This window comes from Diachasma alloeum, unplaced genomic scaffold (genome assembly GCF_001412515.2).
Source record: "Diachasma alloeum isolate Michigan unplaced genomic scaffold, Dall2.0 Dall_scaffold_00624, whole genome shotgun sequence".
Lineage (NCBI taxonomy): Eukaryota > Metazoa > Arthropoda > Insecta > Hymenoptera > Braconidae > Diachasma > Diachasma alloeum.
Genome location: NW_021680756.1, coordinates 110,730 through 127,938, shown reverse-complemented (window position 1 = coordinate 127,938; position 17,209 = coordinate 110,730). Strand labels below are relative to the sequence as shown.

The window sequence follows — 17,209 nt, the reverse complement described above, 5'->3', positions numbered from 1 at the left end:
CACGGCACCTTTTCAAAAAAGTTAGGGAGCACAGTTGGACGTGCAAGGACTTCCTAAGTTTGGTGAATAAATTCACCGACCCAAGAATAGCCTCTCCGTGGAGGCGCTTGATCTTAGTTTTGAGGCTTTCGCGGCCATGATTAATGACATCTTTGGCTTCCGGATGGATGCCGCGTTTGGATTCAGCGTTGCACCGACGTTTCGCAAACATTGCAGTCTGCATGTTCAGTGCTATGAGCTCCGATTCTGAGCTCCGATGTCTTGGGGTAGTCCTTATATGCCTTCCCTTGTGGTGGTGGGTCAAGGGTATTTCGAAAGGAAATACCGAGAGGGTTTGGAGATCCATAAAAATCCTAACAACCTCAACAGGGACAGAGGATATCAAGTGAACCCCATTTGGAAAACCGTCCTCCCGGTTTTTCAATTGACCAGCTGATCAATTAAAAACATATGATTGGCTGACCACCTCTTCCTCCATCCCCTTCCCCTACCGCCACAAGGGAAGGCATATAAGGACTACCCCAAGACATCGGAGCTCAGAATCGGAGCTCATAGCCCTGAAGATGCAGACTGCAATGTTTGCGAAACGTCGGTGCAACGCTGAATTCAAACGCGGCATCCATCCGGAAGCCAAAGATATCATCAATTCTTGCACATTTTCTTCAGATCCCAGTTTCAAGGTAAAAAATTATGAAATTTCTTTCATAATCTTTCTTGAAAACACGTATAAGTTTCAGATATTTCAGTGTACTAGCATTCATATTTTGGCTCCAAACAGAACTTATTTCATACGAAACAAGAATGAATTGTTATTGGGTTATTTCCTACTTAAAGACAGGAATTTAATTTTCAAATAGAATGATAATGCCGATATGATAGCAGGTCTGTAACTTAGGAATAACATTTTTTTAGTCGTCATTTTTTTTATTCTTACAGCCGTAATGACAAAAAATATTGTTTGTCACACGGCAGGATTACAACCCTCGCTCAAATTCGTCAGAAAAGTTGCTTTTGGTCCAATGACGAAATATAGAGACTGTATTTGTCTTCAATAGTATTCATCTTCTAAAAATGTTCATGTTCTAATGAAATGTTAGGTGTGTGAATATGACTCCGCCCTTTCCCAACAGATGTTGTTTTTAGTATTGCTTATGTGCACTAATAAATGGCAACACTTGTATTCGATAGTAGTTTATGTCAGCTCCCAAACGTACTACGTGACATTTGGTGGAAATGTAAGCAACAAGTGTTTTTACCTCCGTGACAATGTCGGTTTTCGTTCCAAGTAAACATAATTTGCGGGAAGTGTTATTACACTATTATATTACAAAGAAAAGTGTAGCGGAAACTCATCGTTTGCTTGTGGAGATTTACGATGAGCATACTCCATCTAATACAACTTGCAAGGGATGGATTCGACGATTTCAAAATAATGATTTTGGCACTGAGGACAGAGAACATGGAAAACCACCAAAAAAATTTGAAAAGGCTGAATTGGAGGCATTGTTGGCAGAGGATTCTTGCCAAACTCAATCAGAATTGGCTGCAGCACTAAATGTTGAACGATCAACTGATGTAAAGCGTTTAAAAGCAATGGGAATGGTTCAAAAAGTTGGTAACTAGGTTCCATATGAATTGAAAGAAAGAGACGTGCAACGTCGAAAAACAATTTGTGAAATGCTACTTCAAAGAGAGCAAAGAAAAGGATTTTTGCATCGAATAGTCACAGGAGATGAAAAATGGATATATTATGAGAATCCTAAACGCCAAAAAGCTTATCTGAAGCCAGGTGAACCCGGCCCATCCCAGCCAAAAAGAAATATTCACAGTGCCAAGGTTATGCTCTGCATTTGGTGGGATCAGGGAGGTGTTGTGTATTATGAGTTGCTCGAACCCTCTCAAACTATTAATGAAGAAGTTTACCGACGACAACTAATACATTTGAAGCGAGCCATAGAAGAAAAACGACCAGAATGGGTGAATAGGCACAGTAAATTAATTCTTCAACATGACAATGCCAAACCGCATACCGCCCAAGTTGTGAAAAGATATTTAAATGGACAGGACTGGGAAGTGCTACTCCACCCGCCATATTCGCCAGACACAGCTCCTTCGGATTGCCACTTATTCCGAACACTACAGTCAGATCTTACGGGAGAACAGTTCACTTCGTACGAAAATATCAAAATTTGGCTTGATAATTGGATCAGCTCAAAAGACCAGGATTTCTTCAGGCAAGAAATACGTAAATTACCTGGAAGATGGGCGAAGGTTGTAGCTGCAGATGGAGCATATTTTCAATAAACTTTTCTTTAATTTTCTAAACAAGCAAATGTGTTTTATTTGAACAAAAAAAAGCGGAGTCATATTCACACACCCAATAATTCCTATTTTAGTCATTATTGATGTGCGATTTTTTTTGTACAAATCACACTTATTTGAGAAGTTTGTTTTCTCAATAAGTTTTTAAGGTTTTTCTCTCTTCATGTTGCGAACAGCAGAAGTGCTTTTTTACGTTGTCATTAGAAAGCTGAGGAAGCGATCATTAAGAGTGATTGAATAATTGCTGAAATCAATGTATCTTTGTTGGAATTGAGGTTGTTGATGGAAGGTTCAATTCACTAACAATGCCATTACGTTAATTAATCACAATATATTTACAAAACATTGAAGAATATATACAAAAGTGAATGATAGGTGTGATCCGGTAAGCGGTCCGTGACTGACTGCCTAAAGTGAGGTGTATCCCAATTCGCCGACACAACAGGCCTCAAATCGACTGGTCAATTCACGCGATTCCGCGCGCTGTCTGTCAAGCTCCTCGAGATCAACGAAGATTCACTCAAGGAATTCCCTGCAATAACAAAACCGGGGCGATTGCTCAGAAATGCGGAGCATTCAATCGTCCATGATATTAGGACTACACTAGGACGGCCGTTCTCTTGCACATCGTGTCGCCTAGCGCCGGATAAACTGAAGATCGTGCAGGCTGAGTTCTCCAGTATGCTGAAACTAGGAACGGCAACCACATCTGAAAGCCCCTGGTCATCTGTACTCCATCTAGCCCTGAAGAGCAACGACGGATGGAGACCATGTGGTGATTACCGCGCACTTAACGACAAGACCATAACAGATTAGTACCCTGTTCGTTACTTCGAGGACTTTGCTGCCAATCTTGATGGCAAAACAATTTTCTCCACCGTGGATTTGGTAAACGCATTCAATCAAATTCCAGTTGTACCCAAGGACATTCAGAAAACCGCTATGACCACGCCATTCGGACTATTTGACTTTTCGTACATGACTTTCGGCCTCAGGAACGCAGCTCAGACATTTCGTCTGATCGACGAAGTCACACGCGATCTACCATTTTTGTTCCCGTATATAGACATCTTGTTAGCATCGCAAAAAGAAGAGCAACATCGCCACCACCTGAGGATTCTCTTCCAACGACTCCAGGACTACGGGCTGATAATCAACATTGCCAAATCAGTTCTTGTGGAGCTGGAAGTACTTTTCCTCGGCCACGTAATAAACGCTCAAAGCATCAAATCACCCAGAGACCGAGTCAACGCGATCCTAGAATTCACATGGCCTACAACAAAGCACTACGCAAATATCTCGGTACTCTAAATTTCTATCGGAAGTTTATCAAGGGAGCAGCAGAAATCCTCGCCCCGCTGAACGCCGCAACCCAGGGTACGAACGTCTAGGGGAAGCATCCAGTAACCTGAACTCCAGCCCCTGAAGAGGTTTTTATGCGTAGCAAGTAAGCTCTAGCCGAGGACACTCTGTTATCTCATCCAAATATCGAGGCAGAGTGAGCCATCTTCATAGACGCATCAGATCACACCATCGGTGCCGTCCTGCGGCAAAAGCACCACAGTTCCTGGCAATCGTTAGCCTTCTTCAGCAGGAAACTAACGATTTCCTCGCAGAAACACGCGGCTTACGACAGAGAATTACAGGCGATCTACAAAGCGGTACTACACTTGAGACAAATCTTTGAAGCACGTCACATGATTATATTCACCGACCACAAACCGCTAACCCACGCGTTTAAACAAAAATCAGAACGAGCTTTACCCAATTTTCGACAGACATAAGACACGTCGCAGGCCCAAACCACTTCATGGCAGATGCCTTGTCCCGAGTCGAAACAGTCTCAACCGCTGCCACAACTCAACAGCTGATAGATGCCCAACGCGACGACCAAGAGCTCCAGCAGCTACTCCAGCGACCTGACATGAGCATACGATTGGACCGCCTACAACGCCCAGGAATGGACGAACCACTGTACTGTGATGTGTCATTAGGTACAGTCCGCCCGTACGTACCAGCTCAGGTGAGGAAACAAGTGATATCTTTACTCCACTCGTTAGCACACTCTGGACGAAAGAAAACGCGAAAACTCGTCGGAAAACATTATGTGTGGCCATCCATGAGCAAGGATACAGTAGAATGGAGCAAACACTGCTTGCCATGCCAACGCCAGAAAGTCACGCGTAACGCAACCTTGGCAATTGCTGAGTTTGAACTCCCCTCGCAACGGTTTGAACATATCCCCATTGACCTGGTGTCTCTACTACCCTCAAAAGAATATAAATACTCTCTCACCATCGTGGACAGATTCACGCGTTACCCAGAGGCTATTCCGCTCCAAGACGAGAACACGAGGACCCTAATCTACGCACTCCTCTACCAGTGGATCTCAAGATTCGGTGTTCCAGCCTGCATAACACCAGCCAGCATAACTTACTCAGCTCCTTGGAATCGACCGAAAGCTGACAACACCGCTTCATGCACAGGGCAATGGATTCGTCGAGAGACTCCACAGGCAACTGAGGTCGGCCCTATGCTGCCATGGCGACTCTTGGTACGAGGCGCTACTTCTAGTTCTGCTGGGACTTCGAACATTTGGAAAGAATGACATCCAGAGCACCCTAGCAGAGTTAACATATAGAGAGAACATCAGAGGTCCCGGAGAATTCTTCACGCCAACGAACACGAGAGGAGCACCGGAGCTACTACGCGACCTTCGAAGACACTTCGAACGCGTTCAACCTGCGCCAATTTCACGGCATCGAACACGACCAATTTTTACATTGAAAGATTTGGCCAAAGATATAACGGCCTCCACCGAGTCATCAGTCGACACGCGAAACACTACGTAGTTCGTAGACGCGGAATGGGCAGAGGTTCTCCATAGACAGGAACACCAATCTCCATTGACTGGCTGAAACCAGCGTACATACTGCCGGAGGACATGGACTAACTCCCTCAATAGCCCCCGCGCCAAAATGTACCTGATGAACCTCAGCAAGAACAGCAACAGCCGCAGCCAAGCACAACCACAGCAGCCGAGACGGGAACACTCGGCTTCTACGAATAATTTTTTCTCACAATTTTTTTTTCTCACTTGCTTGCCAAATCGAAAATTCATCTGTTCCAATAATAATTGTTTTCTGTTACAGACCTAAAAACTTCGTTTTTACTCAAGCAGGGGAGTCATGTAGCGGCTTGGTACATTCTCACGTTCACACTCACACGTTGACCACGGTCACCGAGGAAAAGATGATCGACGGGTGAACGAACCCCATGCGCGCTCTCTCTCCCTCTCTCGCACTTATTGTGTCACGCGAATATTTCGGATTCATTTCATTTACGAAATTCGATTGCTCTGCCAATTGAGATATGATGACTTTAAACAGTCCGTCACGGACCGCTTACCGGATCACACCTATCATTCACTTTGGCATATATATCCTTGAACGTCTTGTAAATATATTGTGATTAGTTAACGTGTTGGAAGAGGGCGCCAGCTCCCCGTCAACTGATCCTATCTCTATTAACTACTTAATACTTATTCTTATGTAATTATACTGCGCTTGCGCGGACTGTGATGTGAGTCACAAAGGGTGAGGAGACTCGGTTGGAGAGGTGAGGTGAAGACCTCTGAGTTGGATTAAACAATTGGTAATTACAAAGGCTGAAATGGGTAAGTCTCATTTAAATTAATAAGTGAAAGTGCCTCGGTGTGAAAATAATTAATTACATCAGTACGGTAGAGTCGGCGGGAAGAACGAGGAAGCCACGTGCAAAGATGGCGGCCGGTGCGAAAATGACCACAAAAATCAAATAAAAATATGTATACTCTCTGAAATAAAATCAAAGTCACAAAGGGCCGAAAATAAAATTAAAAAAAAAATAGAATTTTTCTTGAAATTGTGATGCAACAAATTCTTTGATTTTGGGTCGGATAATTGGAAAACTCGAGTTGGGCGTGGGACGCGGTGAGTGGCTGGGTGAGTCGACAGCGGAGTCGGTGGGCACGCGGGGAGAAGGCAGGGGCGGGGAACGCTGGCAGTTGTTAGCCAAGCTAGACTCGCAACGTCCGTGTGTGTGGTAGAGTGGTGGGTCGGAGAATTTAGAAAGAGATAGATGATCGCAATACCACACGCCGGCGTGCGCACGATTTTCGATCTCGTTCGACAGAATAATCACTGAGTATTATTCTGATTCGAAATAATTATTTAGAATCCTACCACAATTATTTTGTTTAAAGAACATTATTCTAAATTAAAAATACACAACCACAGGTGACGACTTGTGGAATTTGTGGCAACGACTCACATTTCTCGTTGGATTCGATGATGCCCACAGAGGAGACGACATCCTCATCGAGGTGTCGGAAAACGTTTTAATTATGAGTTCAGACACAATTAAAATGTTGAAATGGGGTGAGTTGATGAGAGTCTGGGACGAGAGAAAGGAAATGAGAAATGCATACGATTAAGTGCTTGTGGGGATATTGGCTAGCAAATATCAACACATATAGATAAAAGCACGAAGAGCTCTAATTAATTAATTGATTAATTAATTGATCAACAATACCGATTTACAATTAAAATTATCATGAGTTATTAATTNGTGGGGATATTGGCTAGCAAATATCAACACATATAGATAAAAGCACGAAGAGCTCTAATTAATTAATTGATTAATTAATTGATCAACAATACCGATTTACAATTAAAATTATCATGAATTATTAATGATATTATACGCGTATTCAGAATCTATTCTGAATCAGAGTTGTTCCCAATAAGCGATCGGTGGAAATTAGTTTGTAAGTTCGACTTTTTAAAATCGATCGTCATTTTCGGACATACAATGAACTTTGTGTACATTTCTCATTTGTGTTCGAAGTTCTGATGTTAACTATGACTTGTGTTCACATCTTTAATAGCAGGACATTATATATATATACTGTAACGAGATTTTCTCGTTACGGGTTGAAATCCCCTTAAAAAGATACGTGAACTCTAAAACTGAGACATGAAGTGACATCTAGAGGCGGCTGACGAAAGCCGCGACTAGATGAACTGAGCGACAAACCGATGAAAGACCTAAGGCATAGCGGTTATGGGTGAAACCGCGACCCCTGGAGGTCTGGAGGACGTTACTAGACTATCGCTATTTTGGAATTCGCCCAGCATGTGCTAGGGGAAAAGGGGCCGACGTACAGGCTGTCCAACTAGGCGATTCCATAGGCTATGTCAGAGTAGACTAGGGACCAACGGCCAGGTAGGACTGGTGCCCCCGGGATCCCGTCGGGTGGATTGGTGGGGATAGGGTAACGGAATGACCTATCGTCGCTGAGATATCCAGACTAGGGGGAGAAGGCCCTAGTGAGATTCTGAGTTAGTCGAACGCAGACGCTCGAGCGGGGAAGTCGAAAGGATTTCTCTGATATATACTATGGTATTGGCTTGAAAGATGGCCACGGGAATGGTGGGCGAATAGCTCAGCGCAGCCAGGTGCATAACTGATGGTAGCGAGCGTAGGGGGATGCTCCTGCATCCCCCACAAACGGAAAAAGAGTTATTTCGGAACTCTTAGTGACGACTTTGTTGTTTCCGGCGTTATCCGGCTCGGCGAAACAAATGACGAGCGCATGGGTCCGTGGGTCTGGAGTAGAGATCGTCCTCCTGTCGACCCGACCATGTGCCGACATTCGAGTACCCGGAGACGGTGACGTGCGATGACAGAAGCGGTAACTGGTGGCCGAGAGTGTGGGTGGTCGTGAAGTGGGTAACAGTGTTCCACTTTGGTCGGGTCAGCCTCTCGGCGTCTCAGGCTCTGAGGAGTCCCGGCTGATTCGCATTTAATTCTGAAAACACTCCCGAGTCGAAATACTCGGGAGGAGAAAGCCTACTGAGAGAGTGAAAAACCCTCCAGGACGAGAGTAAATTCAATTTGCATGGTTGACTAGGCCGTGAGGCTTAATTTCCAGCCTGAAATAGTGGCTGGTGACGTTTGGCATAGGATACTACCGGTGGACCTCGCCCACTCTACCATGTCACACTGATGCTAGCTGGGCAACCCTCTGCCCGGCCACAGAAGTCCTCTGAGTGGACGAGTTTGCCTCAGAGGCCGGTTTTTGTCGAACCTCCCGTAAAGGTTCGGCTGGCGCCCGATTATTGAGCGATAGAGAAGGCTTAAAAAGTAGTTAGGATTTTTCCTGGGTGAACAACCCAGGAAAATATCCTTATAATACATATAAATGTAAATCCTAACCCACCTTTTCCTAACAGGCAAAGACATGATGACTGATAATCAGTGGAAATCGTTGGTGGAATGGTGCGAAAAGAAAATTTTGGCCAACGAAATTTCAATCATGCCCAAGGTGTACGAGGAACAACCACATCAGCCTACTACCGAGGTAAGTAAAATGGGTGAGGGTCAGGAAAGCGGGGGTCAAAAAACCAACGGCAACGAGGGCAGACAAAATGTTGCTGACGAGGGTGAGCTAAAGGTTGGTGATGAGGGTGTGGAAGTCCCAGCTGGGAAAACTGACGAGTCGGTAGTTGCTGCAGCTCTCAAGTTAGGTAACAATAAACCCAAAATAACTAATATTAAATATATCGAAGCTGAAGTTCAAATAATACGCCCAACACCCACTCCTGTAAATGATCCAACAAAATCTATTCCTATTGTGCCAAAACGAAAAATTCCAGTCGATCAACGACTAGCGAATATCTGCGAGAAAACAGAGTGCATGTATGACATTCTCATAAGAGTCACGAATATCCAAATAAACACCAGCAGGGGTTTCTTGGAGTCAGAAGGCCTCGCTGCGTGAGCTAAGGGAAGAGAAGGCGGAACGTGATGAGAGGTTCCAGAAACTCGAACAGGGATTGGAGAAAGTCGTGGACTGGATAGAGTCTGGTGATACCAGTGACGAGATGAGAGAAACTCCTAACCAGGCTAATGACAATCACGACGTCGATAATAATGAGGAATTAGCAGCCGTGGTGGAAAATATTGTAGAGAAACACATGAATACTTTAAAAAGTCAAATCAATAGTCAAAACAGAGGCACTGACACTAGCGATGCTAAATTAGATGCCGATGCTATCAGATTAGATATCATGAACAAAGGACCTTCAGTCAAAAAAGACTATAAATTAGATAATAGCACAAGATTTGAGCATTTTTATGACTACTCCAAGTCAGAGGTCAGATCCCATAGACTAATGCATGTCATCGATCCAAGGGTTGATTTCGCTGGTGATCAAAGTACCTTGAATGAGCATAAATTCAAAGTTAGAGACATTTTGATCAATCATATTGACAAGAATTATCGTTCCAAGGTAGTCTCAACTTGATGATCCAGTGGAGATCTTGATTAACCTCGAAGAAATCGAAAGATATGAGACAAATGTCTCATTTTCCACTGTCAGAAAAGAAATATCGAATATGAAATATATTATTGGTAAGATGACAGCAGCGAGTGAGTTCTGTGAAAAGTTTGAAGATGCAATTCGTAAGTATGAAAATGCTACAGATGCTGTTCCTCTATCCGACGAGGAGAAAAGAGATGCATTTAGCAATGCTATTATGGGTTCTGTATCCATGGTGCGATTCCTCCAATCCGCTGCCGAGATCAAGGGTGAACAACCCCCTAATTACGAACAATTGAAACTTGTCATGCAAGGCGAGGCAGCCAGGAAGCAAACCAATGACGAGGCTGGAGAGGTTAGAGCAGCAAACCTGGTGAGTAAAGACGACAGGTGTTTTGAATGTGGAGCTTTTGGGCATCTCGATCGGTTCTGCCCGCGTAAGGGCAAAGGAAAACTTTGCTACAAGTGCAAGGAGTATGGGCACATTAAGAAGGAGTGTCCAAACTCAGGTGAGCCTAATAAATCTAATTCAAACAATAAAGGTAGTCGTTGGGATGGGAAAGGTTTTCGGGGATCTGGGCGTACAGTTGGGTCGTTGAAAAGGAGACATGAAAATTCAGGATCTTATGATTCGAGAAATGTCAAGGGGACTAGGTTCCAGGGTCAGAGGAATGGATACGATAGCAGGTACTCAAAATCCAAAACTTATACCAAATTTAACAAGGAAGATACTAGCAAGACTGCAGCTGGAGACAACAAAGATAAAGGTAAGCTGAATATATACAATTCAGAAAATTACATGGAAGCGAATGACGATTTGATTGAAACTCAGGCAATGTTGGTAGATTCAATGGATTATTTCGAAAATAAATTTATCGTTAAATTCCTGACTGATTCTGGTGCTACGGAGCATCTATCCAATTCAAAGATAATATTTAAATCCCTCGACGAGCGAAACAACTGTTATCAAATGTGCAAACAAAAATGAAGCGGCGAATTTGAAAACGGAGTCGGTCAAGTAGAGGTTGAATTGGTAGATGGCAACACTTTCGAAATAGATGAGGTTATATTCGCTGAGTCTCTTCAGGCCAACTTGCTGTCGCTGAAAAGATTCGCTGAAATGGGTCTTGCTATATACTTAGATGACAAAAAAATAGACATCTTTAATTCGGAGTCGAACGGGTCTTTTATCTCAGGGGTTTACCGGAAACCATTTTGGATTGTTGAGTTAGAAATAAATAAATACAATCAATTAAATGCAAATGTGTAAAAATACGATTAGACGGGTGATAGCCAATATGGTGAGTAATGAAACAGGGACTCGTAATTATGTGACGCGAAGTACCACTAGTAAATCGAAAGAATCTTCTAACGTAGAACCGTTGAGCGAAAATAACACACAGATTGCAGACGAGCCAGTTAAGTTAAATAATATTGTGCAATCTGAAGAGCTTCAAAAGACTGAAACTTCTAAACCGATTCAGGACCAACTCATTCACTCCAATTTCGATTAGTCTATCTGGGACAGAAAAATAAACAATGCAGATGAAGCTCAATCTAATGTGAGTACTGAAAATCTGGATCCGTTTGAAGTTGGAAAAGATTTGTTTCAAACAAATAACAAACCCATGTTGTGGCACGTGAGACTAGGCCATGCATCTCTAGCGTATCTCAAAGCTGTCCAATTAAAATTTCCAGAAAATAAAGAACTTAGAAACGTGGTGTTTGATGAGTCTATAATGGAGTGCGAAGTATGTTTGGTTTCCAAATTTAATAGATTACCATTTCCTAATGTAAGAACTCGAGCGTCAGAACCTCTTCAGATTATTCATTCTGACGTAATGGGACCCATATCCCCGAGTTCACATCCGAAGGGATACAGGTATATATCTGTATTCATTGACGATAAATCGAGATTCGCGATGGCATACCCGATGAGAACAAAAAGTGAAACAGGTCACTGCCTTGAAATGTTTGTTAGGAGCGGTAGGAATCTGTTGGGTTACGATGCTAAAGTGTGTTATCTCAGGTCAGATCAGGCTACCGAATTTACAGGGGGATATACAGTTGAAGTGTTGAAAAGACTAGGGGCAGAATTGCAACTGCCATATCCCGATACACCTGAGCATAACGGGGTCGCGGAACGGTACAACCAGACAATCCAGAAGAAGGTTTGAGTCTACATGTTTGACGCTAAATTACCCGAAAGCATGTGGGACCTGGCTCTGTCTGCCGCGGCTTACTCCTACAATCATACTCCCCACAAATCCAATGAAATGAAAACTCCATTAGAAGAATTTGCACCGGGACATAGCTTTGATGTTGGACAGGTTAAAAGATTCGGCAGTCTTGCGTACATGAAGGTACAAAGAAAGGTCGGACCTACATTCAGGGCAGTAGGTATACGAGGTGTTTTGGTTGGCTACACTCCAACAGACCAGATATTTATTACGCTGTCAATATCTTGAGTAGACACCAGGTGAATCCAACTGATGAAGATTGGAAGATGGTAACAAGGGTACTTAGGTATCTAAGGGGTACTTCTAATCTGGGTCTGAGGTATGCTGGTGAGACTAACGAAATTGAAGCATATTCTGATTCTTGTTTTGCTGATTGCAAGAACTCATTGACTACGTGTGGATTTGTGATTGAATTGTTTGGGGACTCTATTATTTGGAGAACTCACAAGCAATCTTACGTTGCATTGTCAACTTGTCAGGCTGAATATGTTGCAATGAGCGAGACCAGTCAAGAGATGTTATCTATATATAACTCTTTAAAATTAATTTTTCCACCCAAGCTGCCAATGATATTATGGTGCGATAACAGAGCAGCGACGAGTTGTGCAGAGACGAGTAGGGGAAATAGATTAAGATACATTATTGATGTTAAAGCTCACCATATTAAAGAATGTGTAAAGCTAAACTTGATCAAAGTAAAACGGATATGCTCAAGAGATCAATTAGTTGACGTGTTTACAAAACCTCTGACGTTGGAATTACATAAACGTCAAGTTGATAAAATATTGAATGTAAATATCTAATGACAGTCTTATTGTGTGTTCAGGAAAGAAGAAAAACTAGATGAAGGAGGACGTGAAGCTGTCGGGAGGGAGTGTTGGAAGAGGGCGCCAGCTCCCCGTCAACTGATCCTATCTCTATTAACTACTTAATACGTATTCTTATGTAACTATACTGCGCTTGCGTGGACTGTGATGTGAGTCGACACTGCGTCTGCCGGCGTCACTTCGACCTGTGTGCCTTGACGAGTAACATTAAAATGTTTCTTGATAATATCAACTGCCTCGTTATTTCGAACGCCTGACCTACCAACTTCAACATAACGTAATTGCATTATTAGGGAATTGAACCTTCCCTCAATAACCTCAATTCCTACATCTTTAGATTTTTTTTATCCTTCATGTGTTTATTCGTCCGAGTATTACCTCTTAATAATTAACATATCTCCATTCTTTATTGGACTAACAATTGAGTTATGACGAGCTTCGGAGATTGTTCTAATTATGACTCAGCATTTCTTTCCATTTTGTATGACATTGGTAAAGAAGACAAGCGGAAGAATTTCATTCAAATTATTTTGCAGATATCTCAAGCCCAAGTGTTTTCGGGAAAAAATCACTCAGATCATTTTCGTAGCTCAAAAATTTTTTAACATGACATGAGTTCCGTTATTTTTCACTAAAAACACCCCTTATCGAAGAGATTTCATTTTCATTCCCATCAAACAAAGATTTCCTAGTTTCACCTTGGTATGCCTTTAATTGATTGATCCTTCTACTATTGAATGACCTCGATGGGCGCATGAATTTGCTTCTTTTGAATATGACAAAGATTTTTATTTCAAATTAAAGGTGAAATTTAGTTTTGCGTACCTTATGCGATCTTTTTCCATCGATAGCGACAATAAAACCAACACCACAAGCATCTTTTTCCAAACTCGGGTCATAAAGACCCTGCTTTACCGGAAAAGCCCAAGGATCACCAGAGCTCATATTCGTAACCTGAAATCAAAACAAATTCCGTTATAAAAAAAATTCAGGAGTAGAATTCATTAGAGCAAGTATGAGTATTTCTAATCAAATGCCCGATCACAACAATATTAATCTGTACAAATTATTTGTAATTAGATTGAGTAACATGGTCGCGCCGTAACCGCCGCGCCAGCATATAGCGATATAGTGATAAATTTGGAAGATCTAGGAAAAAGTTAAAAGTGATCTAGATCGTACACTTAAAAAAGTCCCGTGAGGTTTTTCTCGTTCAGTGTTACACTTAATTATATATTCAAACTCAAAGTTGCCATGTTGTTCTGAAGATTCGCCTTATACACGATACACGTCCCGGAGTTTCGGAATGAAAATTTGAAAATCCACCTACTTATGATATTTTTGGCGGATATTTTCATTGATAGGGCTTCTAAACATTTCAAAATGAAATGTAAATTTTTTTCAAATTTTTCGAAGGCTTTACTGCAGTGTGATTTAAAAAAACTGAAAAAGTGCAGCGCGGCGGTCATAGTGCGACCAACGGAGAGTTAATGAAGGACAAAAATAATGGACACACGTAAGGATAGAATAAGCTCTGCAAATTTATTTGTAACTGACTTAAGGTGCATTGCAATTCAAATGACAATTCATAATTTGCCTTCAAATGATTTTTACCATTTTCTGCTGAAGATGACAATGATTATCAGTAAAAATTCTTGGTGCAACACAAGTCAATTGCCAATAAAGCAGCACAGCTCAGTTTATCCCTACGTGCCTTTATTGTTCTTGTGCTGCATCTAGGGAAAATTTGGATGAATTTACTATTAGAATCCCAAGCGGTTGGTTTCGTTAATTTTGGAATTAATTCACCCGCGAATAGTACTCAATAATACGCGTTTATTTCTTACTTAAACTATACGAAGTCAGAATCAGATATGTTCACTCTAATACTGACGGTATCAGGTGAACAGTGATAATCTTGTTGAGTTACTGCCCAGAAACAATAGTCTCTCGAGTATTCATTGAAAAAATCGTAGTTTTTATTTTTCGATTACATGAATATTTTACGAGTTATGAACATTTTTGTGTTTTTGGGTCATATCATCGGTTGTATAGGCGTCTATACGATTGCTTCTAACGCTCATTTTCTCCTAGGCGTCAGCTACGGTCTCCTACTCTTCTTGTACCACCAGCATATCAAAAATCCCGCAGTAATGAAGGTTACCACAACTATAGCAGTGAAACTCAGAGACGGATGAAGAAAGTCGCCATAACTGCGAATCTCTGAGCTTGCGCTAAATTCCCGTTTTTGGTCTGTCAGGTCTTCCTTCACGGTCTCCAATTGTACCTCCAGGCCCTCCAGTTCCTTCATGTTCCTGTAATGTCCGGAGACGTCTAGCGTCGGAGGACAACCTTTTTCCTAATTCCGGGACTCGACGTTAAAATTATCAACAGGAAAATTCTTTTTAGGAAAACTTCCTGTTTCTTTTAATTTTTATTTTTAGGATAACACTTACATATATCTTTACCTTGTTCCTTTCCTGAATCTCTTCTTTTTTCTCAATCCGATTTCTTTAGGATATTTTTAAAATGCGTAAAAATAGAGGAAAAAAATGAAATAAATATGTTTCTTTTTTTATGGTTTAAACAAAAATTCCGAGAAATATGTCGATGACCAAAATTTTATATTTTTGAATCCAAATTTGTACAAGATGTTAACAATCCAAGACCACCTCGGAGCACACCAGGAGTGTACGAGATCCCCTGCTCATGCGGGAAAGTGTACATTGGAGAAACCGGGAGGAAGATCAGTACACGGATCAAGGAACACCAGCTGTTACATCGTAACACCTGCGAAGGTCTGAAGCCGCGTTCACATGCTGGCGACAAGCGGCGGCGGCACGTTACGGGCGCCGTTGTCGCTGGTATGTGCCCGCGCTGACGGTTATGAATAGGCGGTAAATGGTGGCAGCACCTTCTCGTAAAATTTGAAACGAAATTTGATAGTAAGTGGCTACGAATTAACGATCGAACGAACGATTAACCAACGGCACGAAATCACACGATTTCGTGCCTCCACGTGGCACACAAGCCACGCTTCCAAGGACGCAACTAACCTTTGCGCCAATCAACCCCCAAATTAGCTTGCGTTATTAAGGTTTTAGTGTAGGTTAATGTTTATATGTGTGAACACGTGCTAACCGTTGTCACAAACAACTGAAATAACGAACAAATACATTGTGTTGTATGTATGTGTGTGAGTGAATCGTCGTGTGTGTCACCGACATTCGCAGTGAACCCTCCAAACTTAGTGTATTGATAATAAATCTGGGTTTTTTATGCCGAAAGGCTTTTCCCACAAACTGTGTTCTTTTTTTTTTCTATAATTTAACGCAGCTATCATACCACCTAGGGTATGATAGCCTCCAACGTCAATTCACCAGCGGTGCTCCAAATACGGTCACTTAGAAGAGTCTGCCCTGGCTGAACACTGGATGGACACTGAACACACTATCCAGTACGACCAAGCCAGAATGTTGGCCAAATCTCAAGGGTATTTCGAAAGGAAATACCGAGAGGGTTTGGAGATCCATAAAAACCCTAACAACCTCAACAGGGACAGAGGATATCAAGTGAACCCCATTTGGAAAACCGTCCTCCCGGTTTTTTAATTGACCAGCTGATCAATTAAAAACATATGATTGACTGACCCCCCCCCCTTCCCCTTCCCCCGCCACCACAAGGGAAGGCATATAAGGACTTCCCCTAGACATCGGAGCTCAGAATCGGAGCTCATAGCCCTGAAGATGCAGACTGCAATGTTTGCGAAACGTCGGCGCAACGCTGAATCCAAACGCGGCATCCATCCGGAAGCCAAAGATGTCATGTTAACAATTCTTTTCTTTTGTGCCAATTCTAAAAAAATTTATATCTACTAGATCTGTGCGCGCGCTTTCGCGCGCGCTCATCTTTTTGTTGTGGAAATGAAGAAATCGAATTTATTAATCTTCTGTGACCGTTCAATATTTAATTAATATTATTTCCTAAAAGGGGGATTTAGGGCAATTAAATAATGAGGACAAATGAGGGATAAAATTAACTAAATATCTATATTTCTAGTAATTTACAGATTAGATCGTCGTAAGACGTTTGAAATGCCTTTTACTTGGATCTAGGGTTATGGGTAAGGCCAGGCAACTTTTGTACACGTAAAAAGGGGAGTGACTCTAATGCAGAAAAAGGGGAGAAGCTAGTCGTGTCGAGGGAATGCAACTAAATATAAGAACAATAACTAAATGGGGAAGAAACAAAAGAATGTAGGCTCACCGTTGGGGGGTATGAAGGGTAATATTGTGGGGACAAGAGGGAAAATGAGGGGGGTAACTCGTACTCACGATGGGACTTCACTCTGGCGAACACGTGGAATTCCACCGGCGCCTTGCACTCCTTCAAAATACCAGGGCGTTTCCCTGGAGAGCCTCCTTTCCACCTCGGGGTTTCCTGGGCACCAATACTA

At 42.2% G+C, this 17,209-nt stretch overlaps 1 protein-coding gene across 3 annotated transcripts in view; it reads right to left on the bottom strand.

The window, feature by feature from the left end:
* The window catches only part of LOC107043748 (glutamate synthase 1 [NADH], chloroplastic), a 301,745-nt gene that overhangs the window by 185,460 nt on the left and 99,076 nt on the right, over window positions 1-17,209 (bottom strand). For all 3 annotated transcript variants that reach the window (XM_015265359.1, XM_015265360.1, XM_015265361.1), the window contains exon 2: window positions 13,579-13,707. In XM_015265359.1, the coding sequence (XP_015120845.1) occupies window positions 13,579-13,698 (120 nt within the window). In that variant the 5' untranslated portion in view covers window positions 13,699-13,707. The remainder of the gene's footprint in view (window positions 1-13,578; window positions 13,708-17,209) is intronic.